At 43.4% G+C, this 18,288-nt stretch overlaps 2 protein-coding genes across 3 annotated transcripts; both read left to right on the plus strand.

Moving 5' to 3' along the window:
• The first annotated feature begins 2,325 nt into the window (after positions 1 to 2,325).
• Positions 2,326 to 5,311, plus strand: LOC108892657 (CMRF35-like molecule 7). The gene is made up of 6 exons (XM_051068002.1): positions 2,326 to 2,633; positions 2,866 to 3,183; positions 3,540 to 3,608; positions 3,946 to 4,053; positions 4,162 to 4,232; positions 4,917 to 5,311. Exons 2-6 carry the CDS (start codon positions 2,904 to 2,906, stop codon positions 5,067 to 5,069), a joined length of 681 nt encoding a protein of 226 aa, XP_050923959.1. The 5' UTR covers positions 2,326 to 2,633; positions 2,866 to 2,903; the 3' UTR covers positions 5,070 to 5,311.
• Positions 5,312 to 12,631: 7,320 nt separating this feature from the next.
• On the plus strand, positions 12,632 to 18,216 carry LOC108892653 (CMRF35-like molecule 1). 2 transcript variants are annotated; one of them, XM_051068001.1, is made up of 6 exons: positions 12,632 to 12,744; positions 14,519 to 14,845; positions 15,442 to 15,762; positions 17,211 to 17,324; positions 17,431 to 17,492; positions 17,754 to 18,216. In XM_051068001.1, the coding sequence occupies exons 1-6, from the start codon at positions 12,708 to 12,710 to the stop codon at positions 17,904 to 17,906; spliced, it is 1,014 nt and encodes a 337-aa protein (XP_050923958.1). In that variant the 5' UTR covers positions 12,632 to 12,707; the 3' UTR covers positions 17,907 to 18,216. The 2 variants fall into 2 exon arrangements, with proteins under 2 accessions (XP_050923958.1, XP_050923957.1); XM_051068000.1 differs by lacking the exon at positions 12,632 to 12,744 and adding an exon at positions 13,567 to 14,234.
• Positions 18,217 to 18,288: the final 72 nt, after the last annotated feature.

The following is an 18,288-nucleotide window of genomic DNA, read 5'->3' on the forward strand; positions in this document are numbered from 1 at the left end:
TATATAAATAAGAACAGTATTAAATCAAAATATACAATGTAAACATCAAAATCAGCATTAATTAAATATACAGTGTGCAATTTACCAAAGGTTTTAGTCCAAAGTGACTTCAAAAGGTGGGTTTTTAAATATTTTGAAGTCAGAGCTTGTTTGTGTTAACTACGATGAACAGGAACAGAGTTTAACTTCACATTTCCTGCCTCACAGTGGCATGAGACTGATCACCAGTCTTTTCTTGATCAGAGTAAGACTGGCAAGACGAGCAGTAGCTCTGAAATTTACTTAAGTACAATTTTTGAGCTTGTAAAGACATTTAGACTGTTGTACTGGTTTCAGTCAAGTAAAGGATCAGAATACATCTTCAGCTGCTGGAAATAAGTAAGTGCTGTTTATTTACTTTAGAGCATAACAATATATTCCAGAGAGTCAAACATGCATGCACCTACACATCCTACACATTATCCTAACCTGAAACCCAAAGGCAATATCAAACCTCAAAAGCCATCTAAAGTTGTGAGGACCAGCCTAAATGTCCTTTTACCCAAAAGTTTTAAAACTCACACTCGTCTTCACAGAGATAAAAGTTCAAATACACACACACACATTTCAAAGGATTTTTATTTAGTTTTCTGAACTTGCTCTTCTGATTAAGCCCACTTTCTACAAAACAGACACACAGAACTCTGGTTAGTGTGTCACATTGAACCCTCTGTTGGTAATGTTTTAATGTCACATTGAATTCAATATGAGACACTTTCTGTATGATCCTGCAGAGAGAAGAGTCATCATATTATCTATGTGAGATTACAGATTGCATTGCACATTATTAAATGATTAAATGTATAATATGTCCAAAATGTTGTTGGTCTGCATTCATTAAAGAATATTTTCATATTAATTTTAAATAAAAGCTTGATTTAATTTGATCTATTTTAGCATTTAAAAGGTTTTTGACCACTTACTTTCAGTGTATATATTTATCTCTCAACTTTTACACAGTGCTGTTTATGTGAAGAGTCAGTTCACACATTCACACAGTGGCATCAGTTATTTCTGATCACATCAGCTTAGTTTCTGTTTCTTTGCAGTGACATGAAGATGCAGAGCCTTCAAAACCTGCTGAACATCCTCTGTAGTAAGTAATTAGTATTTTATTTACCAAGATCACTTTGATCTTAAGATAAAGCCTCATATACTGTACACAAGTAACAAATGTACATCTGTCAATTTGTCTTGGAAATCAAACTTTAAGAGTGAAAATGATCTTGAATGAAGACATCATAACAGTGTTAAACACACATATCTGTGCACTTAGTTTTAACTTTTTTGTTTTCAGCTATTTTTGTCATCTTGTCTTATCTGCACACTTGGTTTAACTTGAAATAACTACAAAGTTACTTCAAGTGAAAACCTGTTTTCAGTTTGGTGTTTTTTCTATTTCATCTTGTCTTGTCTTTACAGTTGCTCTGATCTGTGTGACCAGTACAGCAGCAGTGATCCATGTGTCTGGATATGAAGGGAGAGATGTTAATGTTTCCTGCTCCTATGGAGAAGGTTATGAGTCCTATGAGAAATACCTGTGCAGGGATGACTGTGGCGACAGTGATGTTCTGGTTAAGACTACAGAAGCAAAGAAGAACAAATACTCCATCTATGATGACAAAGAGAAACAAGTCTTCACAACGACCATCTCTGATCTGAGCTCTGTGGATGCTGGGAAATACTGGTGTGGGGGTGGCCAGGACTGGAAAAGATACCTACACTGAAGTAAGACTGGAAGTAGTGCCAGGTAAATGAATAAACTCTGTTTTGAACTTGCACTGAAATAATTTCATTTTAATTATCAAGACCATTTTGTATAATTGAAACTGCTTGTCCCTATAATTTATCATGGCAATGGAGCCACTGAGCAATACACAATTGTGGAAAGTAAGTCATTTACAGTTTTGAGGTACATGTACTTTAGTTGAGCACTTTTTTGTAACTGTATACTTCTGCAATACTACATTTCAGTTTCCTCTGAAATGTGATTAAATGTTCCAGGTTAAACTGCAGAACAGTTTTTAAAGTGGTTTAAAATAGCTCCAGATCAACATTTAAATGCACATAAATGCAGTACCAAGTACCAATTATCCATTAGTAATGTAACACTGGAGAGCGATTTTTCTATTACTACCTTTAGTCAATGATACTCCTGTATTTTACCTAAAGTCCAGTATGTTCATATTGCGATTGCTGCTGTTACTCAAATATAGATCAAGATACATCTGTCTGTCCTTGTAACAGTCTGATGTTGTTTATTTCGCTGACAGACAGCTGCTGTGATCGTTCCACCAATATTCAAGGTTATGAGGGAGGTTCAGTGTCCATCAGTTGTTCATATGAGTCTGAGGACCAGAACAACCTGAAGTACATCTGCAGAGGAAAGCAGCCCTCCACATGTCTGCAGCAGGCACTAATCACCTCTGACAACACACACAATGCACAGTTCAGAATTACTGATGACAAGGAGTCAAGGAAATTCACAGTGAATATTACCAGTTTGACCCAAGAGGATTCTGGGTCGTACCTTTGTGGCGTCCATAGAAACACTGGCCTGGATGTTTTCTCTGCTGCTGAGCTGGAAGTCAAAGGTAAGAGGTCATAGATCTACCTCATAATACTGCAGTGAACCATTTACCTTTAACAGATGTTGAGAAAAAGTTACTAAAGAACTAAAGGTGTGTGGAGATCAACAAAACTTTGATTTGACTCTTTATTTAAAGGAAAGTGAGACAATAATATTTTCTAATCTGACCTGAGAACAGGTTACTGTGTTATTAAAATCCTTAACTAAATTAGCTCAAACCTCCTTCTGTGTGACAGAGTGGTGCTGTGTGAAATCAAACATACTGACTGGCACTATGGGACGTCCATTAACTATGCAGTGTCCCTATCCACCACAACACGAGACAAACAGGAAGTTCCTCTGTAAGGGAGACCAGCGCAACAACTGTACAGACATGGTGACGAGTCAAACCTCAGGCCAGACTGACCTCAGGTTCACACTGCAAGATGATGTTTCTTCCAGCTCTTTCTCAGTGACGATCACAGAGCTGAAAGCAGATGATGCTGGGACATACTGGTGTGGTTCAGACTCACAGTGGAGTCCTGGAAACTACACCAAGATTCAGCTGTTAGTAGGTACGATTATGAAAAGAGAGTAATGAGTAGTGAAAATGAATGTAGCTGTTAAGTTATATCCAGGTTTGATCCTTATTGTATAAACTCAGTGTCCTGGTGATTCTGTTTGCTCAGCTCTGTATCAGGTCACGATGACATAATATATTTAATCCCTTTTCCTGCCTTCTGGATTCCTGAAACTAAAACATGTCGAAACTGCCTTTACTTTCCATCAGGGAAAGTAAAGGCGCGTTTTTTTTGTTTGTTTGTTTTTTTTTTTACATGGATGCAAATTTCATTGCAATGTAACATCTCACAAAAAAATCTAAATCAATCAAAAAATAAAATGGTCTGTTCTCAATCCTTTTATCTGACAGTCTTTCTGATCAGCACCGTGGAAACTGTCAGATCACAATCAACCCATGTCTCTGGCAAACAAATCAAAGGTATGTGTGTGTGTGTGTGTGTGTGTGTGTGTGTGTGTGTGTGTGTGTGTGTGTGTGTGTGTGTGTGTGTGTGTGTGTGCACGTGTGTGTGTGTGTGTGTGTGTGTGTGTGTGTGTGTGTGTGTGTGTGTGTGTGTGTGTGTTGAAACAATTAAAAAGGGAACGTGAAAGCACAAATCTCATGTTTGGTGTTCCTTCTGCTGTTGTGCTCTTAAGATTGTGATCACAGATATAGGGGGACTGTGCTGCTAATATGTGTTTTCAGGAAGTCTATATTATATTCTGTTCTGTGTGTTTTTTTTAATTCATTTCTTTTGTTTTATTTTTGTTTTTTTTAGATCCGTCTCTCTTTCACTCTGTGGTTTTCATTGTGCCTGCTGTGCTGCTGGCCGTACTCGTATTTGCCCTGGTTATACTTTGTAAATACAAATGTTACAAAGAGCAAGGTATGTTTAATATACAAATACATGCACTGAACAATGCACTCACAAGCAAACACACATAAATATACATGCATGCAAACAACAACAGTTTCTTGGACTGTGTGTTTCCAGGAGGTGGAGTCAACATGAACAGAAACAGGACCAAGGCAGCAGATGCAGAGGAAGCGATGGGTGGAGCAGATGTAAGAAAACAATCATCCAAATCCTTTGTTAGTGGACACAAGAAGCTCCAGTGTGCTTCACAGTCCACATTACAAATGTGTGGGACAGAACAACCTACTAATAATTTTACTATTAGTGGAGCTGAATATGTCAAGTTTGTTTTTAGGGTGTGGGTGGCCTGGAAAAGCTCAAAACCGAAGGAGTTTGTCCTCTTGAAACCATGAATGTACTCAGCGAATTTCATGAACTGTGTACCTTTGGATTTTCTCAGGGACCAGTGAACATTTCACTGTGATGATGGCATTAGATTAAAGGTCAAATGATCAACAAAAATGTGGCAGTTACTCTGGTTGCTATGAATATCTACAGGAAATTAGGAAGGTCACAAAATTATTAGACGTAATTTACCTTGGTTAATGATTATTTATAACAAATTTCACAGCAGTCTGACCTACAGATGACAAGATGTGTTGCTCTACAACAAATTACTGAATGAATGAACTGAATAATTGATTATATTATTATATTATATTAATGATTATTGGGCCATTTTTAGATTCTCTGGCAAGAAGAATAGAGTTTTTAATAATTACTGATCTATTTATTACAAAATATGTGAATGATAACTGGAGTATGTGTGTTAATGACTGTGTGAGTGAAGTCGCCCTCTCATCTGTTCATTTTTTGTTGATTCTTCTTTTTAGATATATGAAAATCAAGAAGTTGTAACACACTCAAAGCAGGTGAGCTCCAAACAGCAGAGCGCCTGTCACCAGAATGATGATACAGGTGGAGACCAACAAGACTCTGTTTATCAAAACTTCGACATAACAGACGACATCTACTGTAATGAATAGGAGAAAACTTGTACTTGTGTTTTCACTGATTCATGGTTTTACACTTTTCTTTTCACCTTTACACTCTTAATGATGCTTACTGCAAATTGATCTGTTAATAAACTGAAAATATTAAGTACTTTTTAGCTAAATGCTCCAAATATATGTTACCTACATTTGCATGTACCTCTAGTAAAAGTGAATAAATAAACAAAACCAAGAAAATCCAGTCTTTACAAATTATAATCATGATTGAATCACTACATGAGCATTGTTTTTTGCACTATACAAATGGAACATAAAAACAACATCACCGGCCTGTCAGTGAGTGACAGTACTAGATTTTCTTTGACTGAAATTAAGTTGTGGAAAGTAAAAAAGAACAGTTACTCAAGTATTGTTAAGTACACATTTGAGTTACTTGTTTCCATTGTATAGTAGTAGTACTTTACACTCCATCACTTATATCTGACAGATATAGTTACTTTTCAGATTACATTTAACATTTACAAAATGATGTTGCAATAAGGTTTACAAAACACAATGCATTGTTAAAGTAGCTTTGTGAATGTTTGGCCATCACTTCATAGTAAATTATTAATAACTGTTTACCTTCTAGTCTAAGAAGAAATGTTGTGAGTTCATCTTCAAACTTCAGTCCTTTACTTACTGAAGGCTGTCTCTTTCTTCTTTCACTACCCTCATCTATTGACCAATCAGAAGACCCTCAAGAGCAGCCTGACCCTCAGGTTGAGAACCTCTGGATCAAATTACTCAACAGCATAAAGAGCAGTTAAAAATATCTATCACAAACAGTTATGACTGTTATGAAGCGCTTAGCGCTGAAAAAGGGAGGACTCAAGGATGCGGATTCACCAGGGCGTTTATTGTTCACAGAAAGCAAAGGGCCGAAATGGCTGGGGTAGAACACAAAGAGGCCGCCAAAAGAGCGGTGGGTCTGGCAGGGTCTGGGTCCGTGACCAGAGCGGGGTCCGGGGAATGGTGCAGGTAGAAGGCAGGTGAGGGAGGCCGGGAGGACGGGCTGGAGCTCGAGAGCCAGGACGACCAGGCCCCAGCTGCCGCATCATGACAGTACCCCCCCTCTAACGACTCGCCAATGTCAGCTGGGCAACACCCCGTGGTGCGGGCTTGTCCGGATGTGTGGCGTGGAGCTCTCTTATTAATGCCGGATCCAGGATATCACCGGTGGGAACCCAGCTGCGCTCCTCCGGCCCATACCCCTCCCAGTCCATCAGGTACTGGAAGCCCCGTCCCCTCCGCCGGACATCAAGGAGGCGGTTGATAGTATATGCCGGCGCTCCGTCGATGATCTGCGGAGGGGGCGGAGCGGGGGCCGGAGGTTGCAGTGGATCGCCGAGGTGGGGCTTGAGCTGGGACACATGGAAGACGGGGTGGGGGGAAGGTCCAGCTTGAGGACCACCGGATTGACCACCTTCAGGATGCGGAAAGGGGAGCTAGTTTCCTGGAGGTGGCCTGCAGGGGAAGATTCCTGGTGGACAGCCACACTGACTGTCCAACCTGGTACTGGGGAGCCAGGGTCCGGTGGCGATCAGCGGTCCGACGGTTCTGTTCGGTGGTCCGGAGGAGCGCCTGGCGAGTCCGACGCCAGGTGCGGCGACAGCGGCGGAGGTGATGCTGAACGGACGGGATCGCTATCTCCTCCTCCTGGGCCGGGAACAGTGGGGGCAGGTAACCTAGTGAGGCTTCGAAGGGGGAGAGGCCGGTGGCAGCAGAGGTGTGGGTGTTGTGGGCGTATTCAACCCAGGGAAGCTGCTCCGACCAGGAGGAGGGATCCGCTGCACAGACACACCTGAGCGTGGACTCGAGGTGTTGGTTAGCCCGCTCGGTCTGCCCGTTGGTCTGGGGATGGTAGCCCGAGGAAAGGCTCACTGTGGCTCCCAGCGCCCGGCAGAAGGCCCTCCAGACCCGGGAGGTGAACTGGGGTCCGCGGTCGGAGACAATGTCCAAGGGGATACCATGGAGACGAAACACGTGGGTGACGAGGAGTTGGGCTGTCTCGGAGGCTGAGGGGAGCTTGGGGAGAGGGACAAAATGAACAGATAGAAAAGCGATCGATGATGGTGTTACCATGGGAGCGGGGCAAACCAGAAATAAAGTCCAAGGCTATGTGAGACCAGGGTCTGGAGGGCACGGGCAGGGGGCGGTGTGAGGCCTTTCCCCGGACACAGACCGAGCAAGCTGCCACGAAACGCTGAGCATCCTCTTCTATAGTGGGCCACCAGAAGAACCGCCGAAGGAGATGCAGGGTCGGGGAGAGTCCGGGGTGGCAGGACCAGCGGGAGGAGTGAGCCCACTGGAGGACGGCGGAACGGGCTCCCTGGGGAACAAAAGCACGGTTAGGGGGACCGTTACCTGGGTCAGGGTCCGTGCGAAGTCCCTCCTGGATTTGGTTCTGGAGTTCCCAGGTAACGGCCCCGAGCACCCGGAAGGGCGACACGATGGTGGCTGGAGAGGGCGTATCTTCGTCGGGAGAGTGCTGGCGGGACAGCGCATCAGGCTTAGCGTTGCGGGTTCCTGGTCTGAAAGTCAATGTGAAATTAAAACGGGTGAAAAACAGCTGCCAGCGTGCCTGGCGGGAGTTGAGCCGCTTGGCGGACTGGATTTAGGAGAGATTTTTGTGGTCTGTCCACACTACGAATGGCTGTTCCGCCCCCTCCAGCCAGTGTCGCCACTCCTCCAGTGCCAGCTTCACCGCCAGGAGCTCTCTGTTCCCCACATCATAGTTCCGCTCTGCCGGGGACAGTCGGCGGGAGAAGAAGGCGCAGGGGTGGAGTTTGCCGTCTTCCCCGGCTCGCTGGGACAGGACGGCCCCCACCCCGGAGTCTGAGGCGTCTACCTCTACTATAAACTGTCTAGAGGGATCAGGTTGGGTCAGGATAGGGGCGGTGGAAAATAGAGTTTTTAGTTTTACGAACGCCGCCTCGGCCGGGGGAGTCCAGTGAAAGGGCTTAGCAGGAGAGGTAAGCTGGGTGAGCGGGGAGGCGAGCTGGCTATAGTTCCGGATAAACCTCCGGTAAAAGTTAGCGAAGCCCAGGAACTGTTGGAGCTTGCGCCGGGTGGAGGGGCGGGGCCACGCTACCACCGCCTTAACCATCTCGGGGTCGGCCAGGATTTGTCCTGGCCCCACACAAAACCCCAGGAAGCTGACGGTGGTGGAGTGGAAGACGAAGTGATTGAGGAAGTCCCGGAGGACGTCATTAATCAGGTGCTGGAACACCGCGGGCGCGTTGGTTAAGCCGAAGGGCATCACGAGGTACTCGAAGTGACCGAGGGGGGTATTAAACCCCGTTTTCCACTCGTCCCCCTCCCGAATTCGGACCAGATGGTATGCGTTGCGCAGGTCTAGTTTAGTAAAAGGCCGAAGGCCGAATTCAGGAGGGGGAGCGGATACTTATGCGCACGGTGATGCGGTTCAAACCCCGGTAGTCTATGCATGGCCGAAGAGAGCCGTCCTTCTTCCCCACGAAGAAGAACCCGGCCCCCAGAGGGGAAGAAGAGGGCCGGATGAGACCCGCGGCGAGAGACTCTCGGATATACTGCTCCATTGACTCCCTCTCGGGCCGCGACAAGCTGTACAGCTTGCTGGAGGGGAATGACGCGCCCGGGAGGAGGTCAATGGAGCAATCGTACGGCCGGTGAGGGGGGAGTGACGTGGCGCGGTGCTTGCAGAAGACGGGTGCGAGGTCGTGATACTCGGGGGGCACAGAGCTGAGGTCGGGGGAATCCGGAACCGGAGCGGTCACGCCAGGTGCCGGTGGAAGCGCCGACTGTAAACAGACAGCATGGCACATGGTGCTCCAGCCCAGCACCCGACCCCCCCGCCAGTCTATGTGGGGATTGTGGAGCTGGAACCAAGGGAACCCCAGGATCACCGAAGTGGAGGAAGTGGAGAGGATAAAAAAACGGAGGTGTTCGCGGTGATTGCCAGAAACTATAACTTCTAGAGGGGGAGTGCAATGGGTGACGTGGGCGAGGCGGTGACGACTAGGGGAACTTCCAGGGGTTTGGGGGGTATGCGATTCTTAGCGCACCAGGCCGCCTCCACAAAATTCCCATCAGCTCCGGAGTCTAGAAGAGCAGAGACAGATAAGGAAGACTGGGCAAAATTAATAGTGAGGGGCAGGACCAACCGGGATTTATTCTTGCTAATAGTATTGCTCACCACTAACCTCGGCACTAGGGGTGAGCCCGGCCCTTTTGGGCGGACCGGGCAGGCAGACATGAAATGACCAGGGGCACCACAGTAAATACATCGACCTTCCCTGACCCGTGACTCTCTCTCCTCCGGGGTGAGGCGCGCCCTGCCCAGCTGCATGGGCTCACAGGGGTCGGGGGATGATCCACGCTCCCCGCCAGTTTGCAGTTGAGGCCTGGCATCACAGGGAGAAACCACATCTATTCTGATGTCCATGAATGATAGACTTCACACAGTCAGTGAATGAAAAGATTTTACCCCAAATCTTAGATTTAATGACTAAAGTTTCTTAACTGATCACTTTCTCTTTGCTTTACGCTGAGGAGGGGGGGCCGGTGGAGCCGGCCGGCTGCTGGAGGTGGCGTGCTTCTCCCACCGCCTCTCCTGAAGGCGGTTGTCCAGGCGCACCGCGAGGGATACGAGAGCGTCCAGCGTCGGCGGTTCGTCCTGGGCGGCGAGCTCATCCTTGAGCCGCTCGGCGAGTCCCCGGATAAAGATCCCCGAAGGGCGGGTTCGTCCCACCCGGTCTCCGCAGCCAGGATCCGGAACTCCACCGCGTAGTCTGCCACCGACCGGGTCCCCTGAGAGAGGGCGAGGAGGCGCTGGGCAACATTGCCAGCGTGATCGGGCAAGTCGAACACCGCTCGGAACAGAGTCAGGAAGTCGTTGTGGGAGCGAGTGCTCCAGGGTCTCCGGGAGCCCTCGGCCTCTGCCCAGGCGAGGGCGCGTCCCTGTAGCAGCCCGACCACATAGCTGATCTTTTTGTGCTCGGTGTCATAACACAGCGGCTTGAGGGCGAAGACGTTTTGGCACTGGAGCAGGAAGCCTCGGCAATTTCCCAGGGTGCCGTCGTAGACCTCGGGGTGAGGTAGGCGGGGTCAGGGGAGCGTGGAGCAGTGGCCACGGCCGAGGGAACAGCCGCGGCAGCGGACAGCTCGTTGAGCTTCGTGTGGAGGTGTTGGTTCTCAGCCTGCAGTAGGGAGAGGGCCTGCTCATGCTGGCGGAGACGAGCGCTCTGCCGCCGGATGAAGTCTCTCAGGTCCATCCCAGTGAGATTGTCCGCTGAGTCCATTCTGTGGCCAGTTCTTCTGTTATGAAGCGCTTAGCGCTGAAAAAGGGAGGACTCAAGGATGCGGATTCACCAGGGCGTTTATTGTTCACAGAAAGCAAAGGGCCGAAATGGCTGGGGTAGAACACAAAGAGGCCGCCAAAAGAGCGGTGGGTCTGGCAGGGTCTGGGTCCGTGACCAGAGCGGGGTCCGGGGAATGGTGCAGGTAGAAGGCAGATGAGGGAGGCCGGGAGGACGGGCTGGAGCTCGAGAGCCAGGACGACCAGGCAGGGACCAGGGGGAACTGGAGGAACGACACAGGAGAGACCACGTGAGCGACCTGGAGCACTGGGAGAGCACACAAGAGAGACAGGGCGAGGAAACAGCCAGGGACCCAAGGGAGGCACAGCGGTGTGGAAACACACTGGGGACGAGGACCGGGGGAGAAGCTGGAGGAGAAGACAGCCTGGAACTTCTGGCAGGATAAGGGGTGCACTGCTATGAAGAACTGGCGAGGAAGGGAAAACAGAGGGCAGGTTAAATAGGGAGAGTGATGAGGGGAAAGTGGAGACAGGTGTGGAAGGCTGCGCAGGTATATATATATATATATATATATATATATATATATATGGAGAGAGAGAGAGAGAGAGAACACATAATGACTTTACTTGAGCCTCAGTTTTTTTCTTCTTTGTAATTGAGCCATTACTTTAACCCTTTTACTCTTTATTTGAAGAAGTTTTATGAAATGCTTCATGCATCTGTTGGGAACAAGTAGGTGTTATTGGCTATCAAAAAATTGTAAAAAAAAAAAAAAATAATAATAATAAATAAAAAAATTAATATAAAAAATATTAATATTAAGTAACTTTTTAAAGGGTTTAATTTATATTAAATCCACAGAACAGATAGCCAATTCATTAAATCAGTCAATATACTAATTATTAACTTGGAACCTTGATTAATAATTAAGTTAATAACTACAACCAAAATTACCATATCAATATTTCTTGTGTGTGTGTGTCTGTGGAAACAATGGCAAGATGGCTGACTTAAGATAGTTCTTTTGTCTTAAGCCGCATGGCTTAAAACAAAGGAACTGTAACAAGATGGCCGAATCAAAGATCAATCAGAGTCATGTCATGTGGAGGAGGTTAACCAAGAAGCATTCTTTTGTCTAAGGCCAAATCAGAAGGTGTCAGACAAAAAGGTGGAAGATAGCAAGTTGCATGCAAGACAGTGAGATGCACCTACATGTGTGAAAATGCTAACAACAGGTAACCTGACAGACAAACAGACAGAGCAAGTAATACATTGACTTAAATCAATGTATATACTGGCAGAGTTGAAAATCCTATGCTTACCCAAGCTGTGCTGGGAAGGACGCTGGGAGACTGAGTTCAATGACTCTCATTTGTCTGTGGAACAAAAGGAGCCATTAGGTCTTATCCTCCATTTTGAATGGGCTGAGTCCCAACACGTCATTCTGATGTTTTTGCAATAATTTCAGCTAGATATTAATCTATTAGTTTGAATAAGGAACTGAGGGATTTCAACATTTGCAAAGTTTGTTGACACATACTGTTCATGTGTTAATTAATATTCCCAACAGTTTATACACTGCTGTTTGTGCGATGAATCAATTCAACCATTCACACAGTTCACCAGTTATTTGTATTTTATTATGAGCAGTTTAAGAAGCAAAATGAAGAAAGAACATCATTTAGTCTACACAACAACAAACGTACATCTGTCATTTTCTGTCAGCAGGTGCTCCATGTTAAACACACATATCTGTGCACTTGGTTTAACTTTAAACAACTACAACTTGCATTAAATGAAAATTGACATGTCCACATGTCTGCAGCAGACCAAAAAGGACTCTGGGTCATACCTTTGTGGGGTCCATAGAAAAACCCACCTGGATAGTGAAAAAAAATCCTAAGGATCTTTATTTCCAGCAGTCAGGACTGTGATCTCGATCATCACCATGGAGCCTGTGAGACTGCAATCAACACATATCCCAAGCAAACATATCAAAGACACAAACTGTAATTGACTGTGTGACTGGACAAATCTAAGGTGCAAATCATATGAACATTCAATCATGTCTTTCTCACATGAAGAATACAGTACCTTGTTGATAAAGCACTGCTGATGCAAATATGGAACTGCAACATAGAGAAGGTTTGCAGACTCATGTTGTTAGTGTAATATTGACCAACCAGATATTTGAACACTGCTGTTTCAAAATATTTCTCCAGATATTTGCGACATTATGAACACTGCTGTTTCAAAATATTTCTCCTGTTCACACAGCACATGAAATACAACTACATCTGTTTTAGTTTCTACATTTTCTTGTGATGTGAAGATGTGGAGCCTTCAAAACCTGCTGTTCATCATCTGCAGTGAGTTATTTGAATTATATGAACACACATTTATTTCTTTTTATGCAAATACAATCATCTTAAGATGAGGGGCACCGACTGTTATACTTAGGTTATATTTATATTATGTCAATGAGTTATAACGCCCTGCGATGGACTGGCGATCTGTACAGGGTATAACCCGCCTAGCCCAATGTCAGCTGGGATAGGCTCCAGCTCCCCCATGACCCTTGAGGATAAGCGGTATAGATAATGAATGAATGAATGAATGAGTTAACAGAACATAATATGAAGGTCAGTTTTCTCTCTCTCTCTCTCTCTCTCTCTCCCCAGCTGCAGCAGTTTGGCGAGGTATAGACACACAGATAAAGTGTGAGAAAGCCAGTCTGTTGTAATGGCTCTCTTTATAGGCTATAAATTTATCACAGCGGGCGCCCCCATAGCCGAAAGGTTTGGGGCACGTACCACATTGGCCTTAGTGTCCTGTGTAGTTAATATATTTTAAATAGAAATATTAGATGTGAAGAAGCAGGGTCCCTTGTAAAGACAAATAAACACTTAACAATTAAAGCAGTAATGCTGCCCCCATGTGACCTGTATGGATTATGTGAGCAGCTCTCCATCTCATAAGATTTATTTATGAATTTCATTTATTTTTATTATTATTATTTTTATTCTAAATAAATATACAAAATTAAACAAAAGTGTTACCATATGGTTTATTATACCAGACTTCACTAAAAAGTAATTTTCATCTGTGGTCCTTTGTTAGGTCAGTTAAAGACAAGACATGACACGTAATATAAAATTACACATAGTAGTGCATGGATATTTTAGACAAAGCAGAACTAATAAAATAGAGTCTTTGGCTACAGAGATGAGTTGCTTCAGCAGACTTTTCAATATGAATTTAAAGCTGCTGTGAGAACTGCATGTCTTTATGTCATCTGGTTGGACATTCCACTGAGTTGTGGTTTTCACAGAGCATACTGACTGCCCAAATGCAGCATGATGAGGGAACTGTACAGTCTAAAGATCTTCAGGATCTCAGGATATCAAGATGAGAGTAAACAAAGTCACATAATGGAGGACAGCTCGAGCCATTTCTAAGTTTATACACATGACACAAATTTGAAAGTAATCTGAAAGATTTTGTTTCTCCAGCATCCTTCAATGAAGTATTCTTTTTAACAGTTTCTTTCATTTCTTTTCATAAAGACTGTGTAACAAGACTAATCTTAGGTGCACATATACACACCTCAGTCATGTTTTTTCTCATATAAAGAGTATGTAAGTGTTGATTTCTTAATAAAGCTAATGCAAATATGGAACTGCAACATACAGAAGTTTAACTGATGCATGTTGTGGGTATATTTTTAACACACCGGATATTCACAACATGACATAAATATAACACATAACATAGTTCACAGCTACATCTGTTTTAGTTTCTACATTTTCTTGTGATGTGAAGATGTGGAGCCTTCAAAACCTGCTGTTCATCATCTGCAGTGAGTTATTTGAATTATATGAACACACATTTATTTCTTTTTATGCAAATACAAGTAGTGTACATGGCAGGTTGCTTTGTCCTGGTAAAGTTGTAATGATCTATTTAATTAAAACAGCCAGCATTAATGTGATAAAATAAATAAATCAAAGATACCAGAGCAGATATGCTGTGAGAATCAAATGTGCCTCTCTGTTCAGTGTCAATATGAGATTTATAAATAAATAAATAGAGAAACTTCGTTTCCTGGTGTTTTTTCTATTTCATCTTGTCTTGTCTTCACAGTTGCTCTGATCTGTGCAACCAGTACAGCAGCAGTAATCCATGTGTCTGGATATGAAGAGAGAGATGTTAATGTTTCCTGCTCCTATGGAGAAGGTTATGAGTCCTATGAGAAATACCTGTGCAGGAATGACTGTGGCAACAGTGATGTTCTGGTTAAGACTACAGAAGCAAAGAAGAACAAATACTCCATCTATGATGACAAAAAGAGAAGAGTCTTCACAACGACCCTCTCTGATCTGAGCTCTGTGGATGCTGGGAAATACTGGTGTGGGGTGACCAGGACTGGAAAGGATATCTACACTGAAGTAAGAGTGGAAGTAGAGCCAGGTAAATACTAAATACGTTTTGGTCTACTATATTAACTGGCACATAGTTAGTTTTAGATTAATATGTTATCCTCAAAACAGATGTTCATCCTTTAAATTTTGATTCAGTGTTTTAGATTAAACTGCAGAGCAGACTATAAAGTAGTATATAATTGCTCCAGATTGAGGGTTGTTCTGTCTGTATATAGTGAGCACTTAACTTTTGATGTTTATTTAATGATACTTCTGTATTTATTTAAAATTAAAAAGTCCAGTATTTTCATACTGTGTTTGCTGCTTGTACTCAATGGTTAGCACTTGCCTCACAGGCAGGTTTCGAGTTCAAATCCCAGTAGCCCATGTGGAGTTTCCATGTTCTCCTTGTACCTGTGTGGATTTTCTAATTGATGATTCTAAATTGCCCAAAGGTGTGAAACTGAGTGTGAATAGTTGTTCGTCTGTATATGTCAGCTTGGCGACCTGTCTGGGGGGGGACCCCACTGACCCTTAAGGTTGAACAGTATAGAAAATGGATGGATGGGTCCTTTTATTCAAATATAGATCAAGATACATTTGTCTGTCCTTGTAACAGTCTGATGTTGTTTATTTCACTAACAGACAGCTGCTGTGATCGTTCCACCAACATTCAAAGTTATGAGGGAGGTTCAGTGTCCATCAGTTGTTCATATGAGTCTGAGGACCAGAACAACCTGAAGTACATCTGCAGAGGAAAGCAGCCCTCCACATGTCTGCAGCAGGCACTAATCACCTCTGACAACAAACGAAAAGGACGGTTCAGACTTACTGATGACAAGGAGTCAAGGAAATTCACAGTGAACATTACCAGTTTGACCCAAGAGGATTCTGGGTCATACCTTTGTGGCGTCCATAGAAACACCGGCCTGGATGTTTTCTCTGCTGCTGAGCTGGAAGTCAAAGGTCAGAGGTCACAGATCTACCAAACCATATTGCACTGAATTCTTCATTTCTTTAATTAAGTAGCTATTACTTTATTGAAAAAATCATCTGTTTTCAGCAAAACAGAATGAGAATACAATTTGCGTAATTTTAATTACTATTAAATGTTTAAAGGTGCTATATGAATGTTTTTGCAACACTACATAGCCAACATTTGCATTAATAGCGATTTACTTACAAATAGCTTCAGCCATTCTTGCATTTACAAAAGGTTAGAATACACCTTCTTAGCAGCTGTGGTATATTAGATGGTGATGTTGATGTGAAGATGATGATGAGAAGATCTCCGCTGACACTGACTTACTTGTATATAGAAGTTTATTACAAAGTAGTTCAGCATCGGACAAGCACTGCAGTAGCCTGTGAGAGGATCCAAGCCAATATGGATCTCTCTGCCTAACAGCTCTAAACACCAGTATATATACATTGGCTGTTTACATGGTCCATAAGAAACATCTGGACCTTATTTAATGCCTTCACGTTCAAAAGAAAGAAGATAAGGGAGAGAAAACCCTCACCTTTAACCCCTACTAGTCTAGGTGTCACATTCTTGATTCTTATCCTAAACATGAACCCCAAAGGTTAACATACATAGAATTTCAAACATTCTTAAGAGAGTAAAAACATATGTAGACCTTCAGACACTACATATTTCCCCCCTTTCGAGGGCTAGCCTCAAAAGGGGGAAGACAGGAAAAGACAGGAAAATTCTCTCACGGCCCCTCTGCCTCAGGCGACCACTTATAGTACTCCAGACCAATTAGAAGGAGAAATTTCATCATTAATACAAGGATGTAGCTCTTTCTCAGTGACGATCACAGAGCTGAAAGCAGATGATGCTGGGACATACTGGTGTGGTTCAGACTCACAGTGGAGTCCTGGAAACTACACCAAGATTCAGCTGTTAGTAGCTACGATTATGAAAAGAGAGTAATGAGTAGTAGACGAGTAAAAATGAACATAGAGTAAATAAATCTATTAAAACAGACTGACTGAATAGTTTTTGTAGATTTATGTTTTGAATTTGTCTGTGGGAAAAGTTAAAAATTGAGTGTGTGTCCTTTCTTTGACAGTCTTTCCACAGACTAGCACTGAGAGCTCGACCACCACTGTGGTGGAAACATTTAGCACAAGCAAACCTGGCAAAAGTGTATGTGTGTGTGTGTGTGTGTGTGTGTGTGTGTGTGTGTGTGTGTGTGTGTGTACATGTAATGAACCAACACTGTGTTAAATACACACACACAACAACATTACCAGAAAAGGAACATGAAACCACCAAATACTGTGAGGGTACACACACAGTGTTACATCTGCTGCTGTGTGCATCAGATAACAGACGTGAGAACTTTTCTGCTCATGTGTGTTTCTACCAAGTGTGTTTACTTTGTACTGTATTTCCTTTTTTTCAGATGTCCCTCACTTTACAATTTTGATTTATGTTGTACCAGCAATTCTGGTTGTCCTGTTGATCCTGACATTTTTCCTTGTCATGGTTCATAAGAACAAATGCAACAGAGTGCCAGGTATGTTTTATATGCATACACACACACACACACACACACACACACACACACAGACACACACACACACGATAACTGTGGTGTCCTTTGTTGTGCTGTGTTATTTCAGGAGATGGAGTTACGGTGAACATTAACACATTGAACACTGCTGAAGCAGGAGTAAAGATGAATGTAAGTGAACATGACCAGGTCCAAACCATTCTAGTTTCCCCTAGAGGAATGTGGAGATGTATTGGACAGACAAACTAACCAACTGACTGACATCAGCATCTTTAAGCTTTGCTGTGAGACGCAAAAAGAATTTTCACTTTCTAGGATATTGTGAAATTAGTCTGTGTGTCTGATAGACCACCATTCTTACCTGTGTAACTGTACCTGTTCATTTGTTTATATGTGTTTTAATTTTTATTTTTTTATTTTTTATTTTTTTAGATTTATGACATAGAAGATTATGTAGACATGGCCTCCTTGAGGCCACAGGACATGTCCCACGATGATGATACAGGCAAAGACAAGTCTGTGTACCAAAACTTCACCACAACAGAAGACATCGATAGTCAAATTTACGCCAACCACAGCAGCTGAGTGTTTGATTGAAACAGCTGGCTAACAAGCATTCAATCTTGTTATACTAGGTTGTTCTTTGTGATTGTACAAAACTGGTATATAATAACCATCAAATATATTTGGTACTCAGATTCATTGCTTCAACTTGATTTTACTCACTTTCTTGTACTTTCACATTCCTTATGATTGCTTAGTGTTAATATAACAGTTTGATAATCTGCACTGCATGTAGGAAAATGTGAAGAAAAACCCCAAAACTTAATTTAGCAGTATATCTGTAACCTTTGTAAAAATGAATAAATAAACAAAAGTATGAGAAACATAGTCATAGTTTTCTGTTTGTAGTCATAGCCAAAAACAACACACCATTATTGGTGGAATGAAAACATTACCAACACAC

The sequence above is a fragment of the Lates calcarifer genome, unplaced genomic scaffold (genome assembly GCF_001640805.2).
Source record: "Lates calcarifer isolate ASB-BC8 unplaced genomic scaffold, TLL_Latcal_v3 _unitig_228_quiver_1529, whole genome shotgun sequence".
Classification (NCBI taxonomy): Eukaryota; Metazoa; Chordata; class Actinopteri; family Centropomidae; genus Lates; species Lates calcarifer.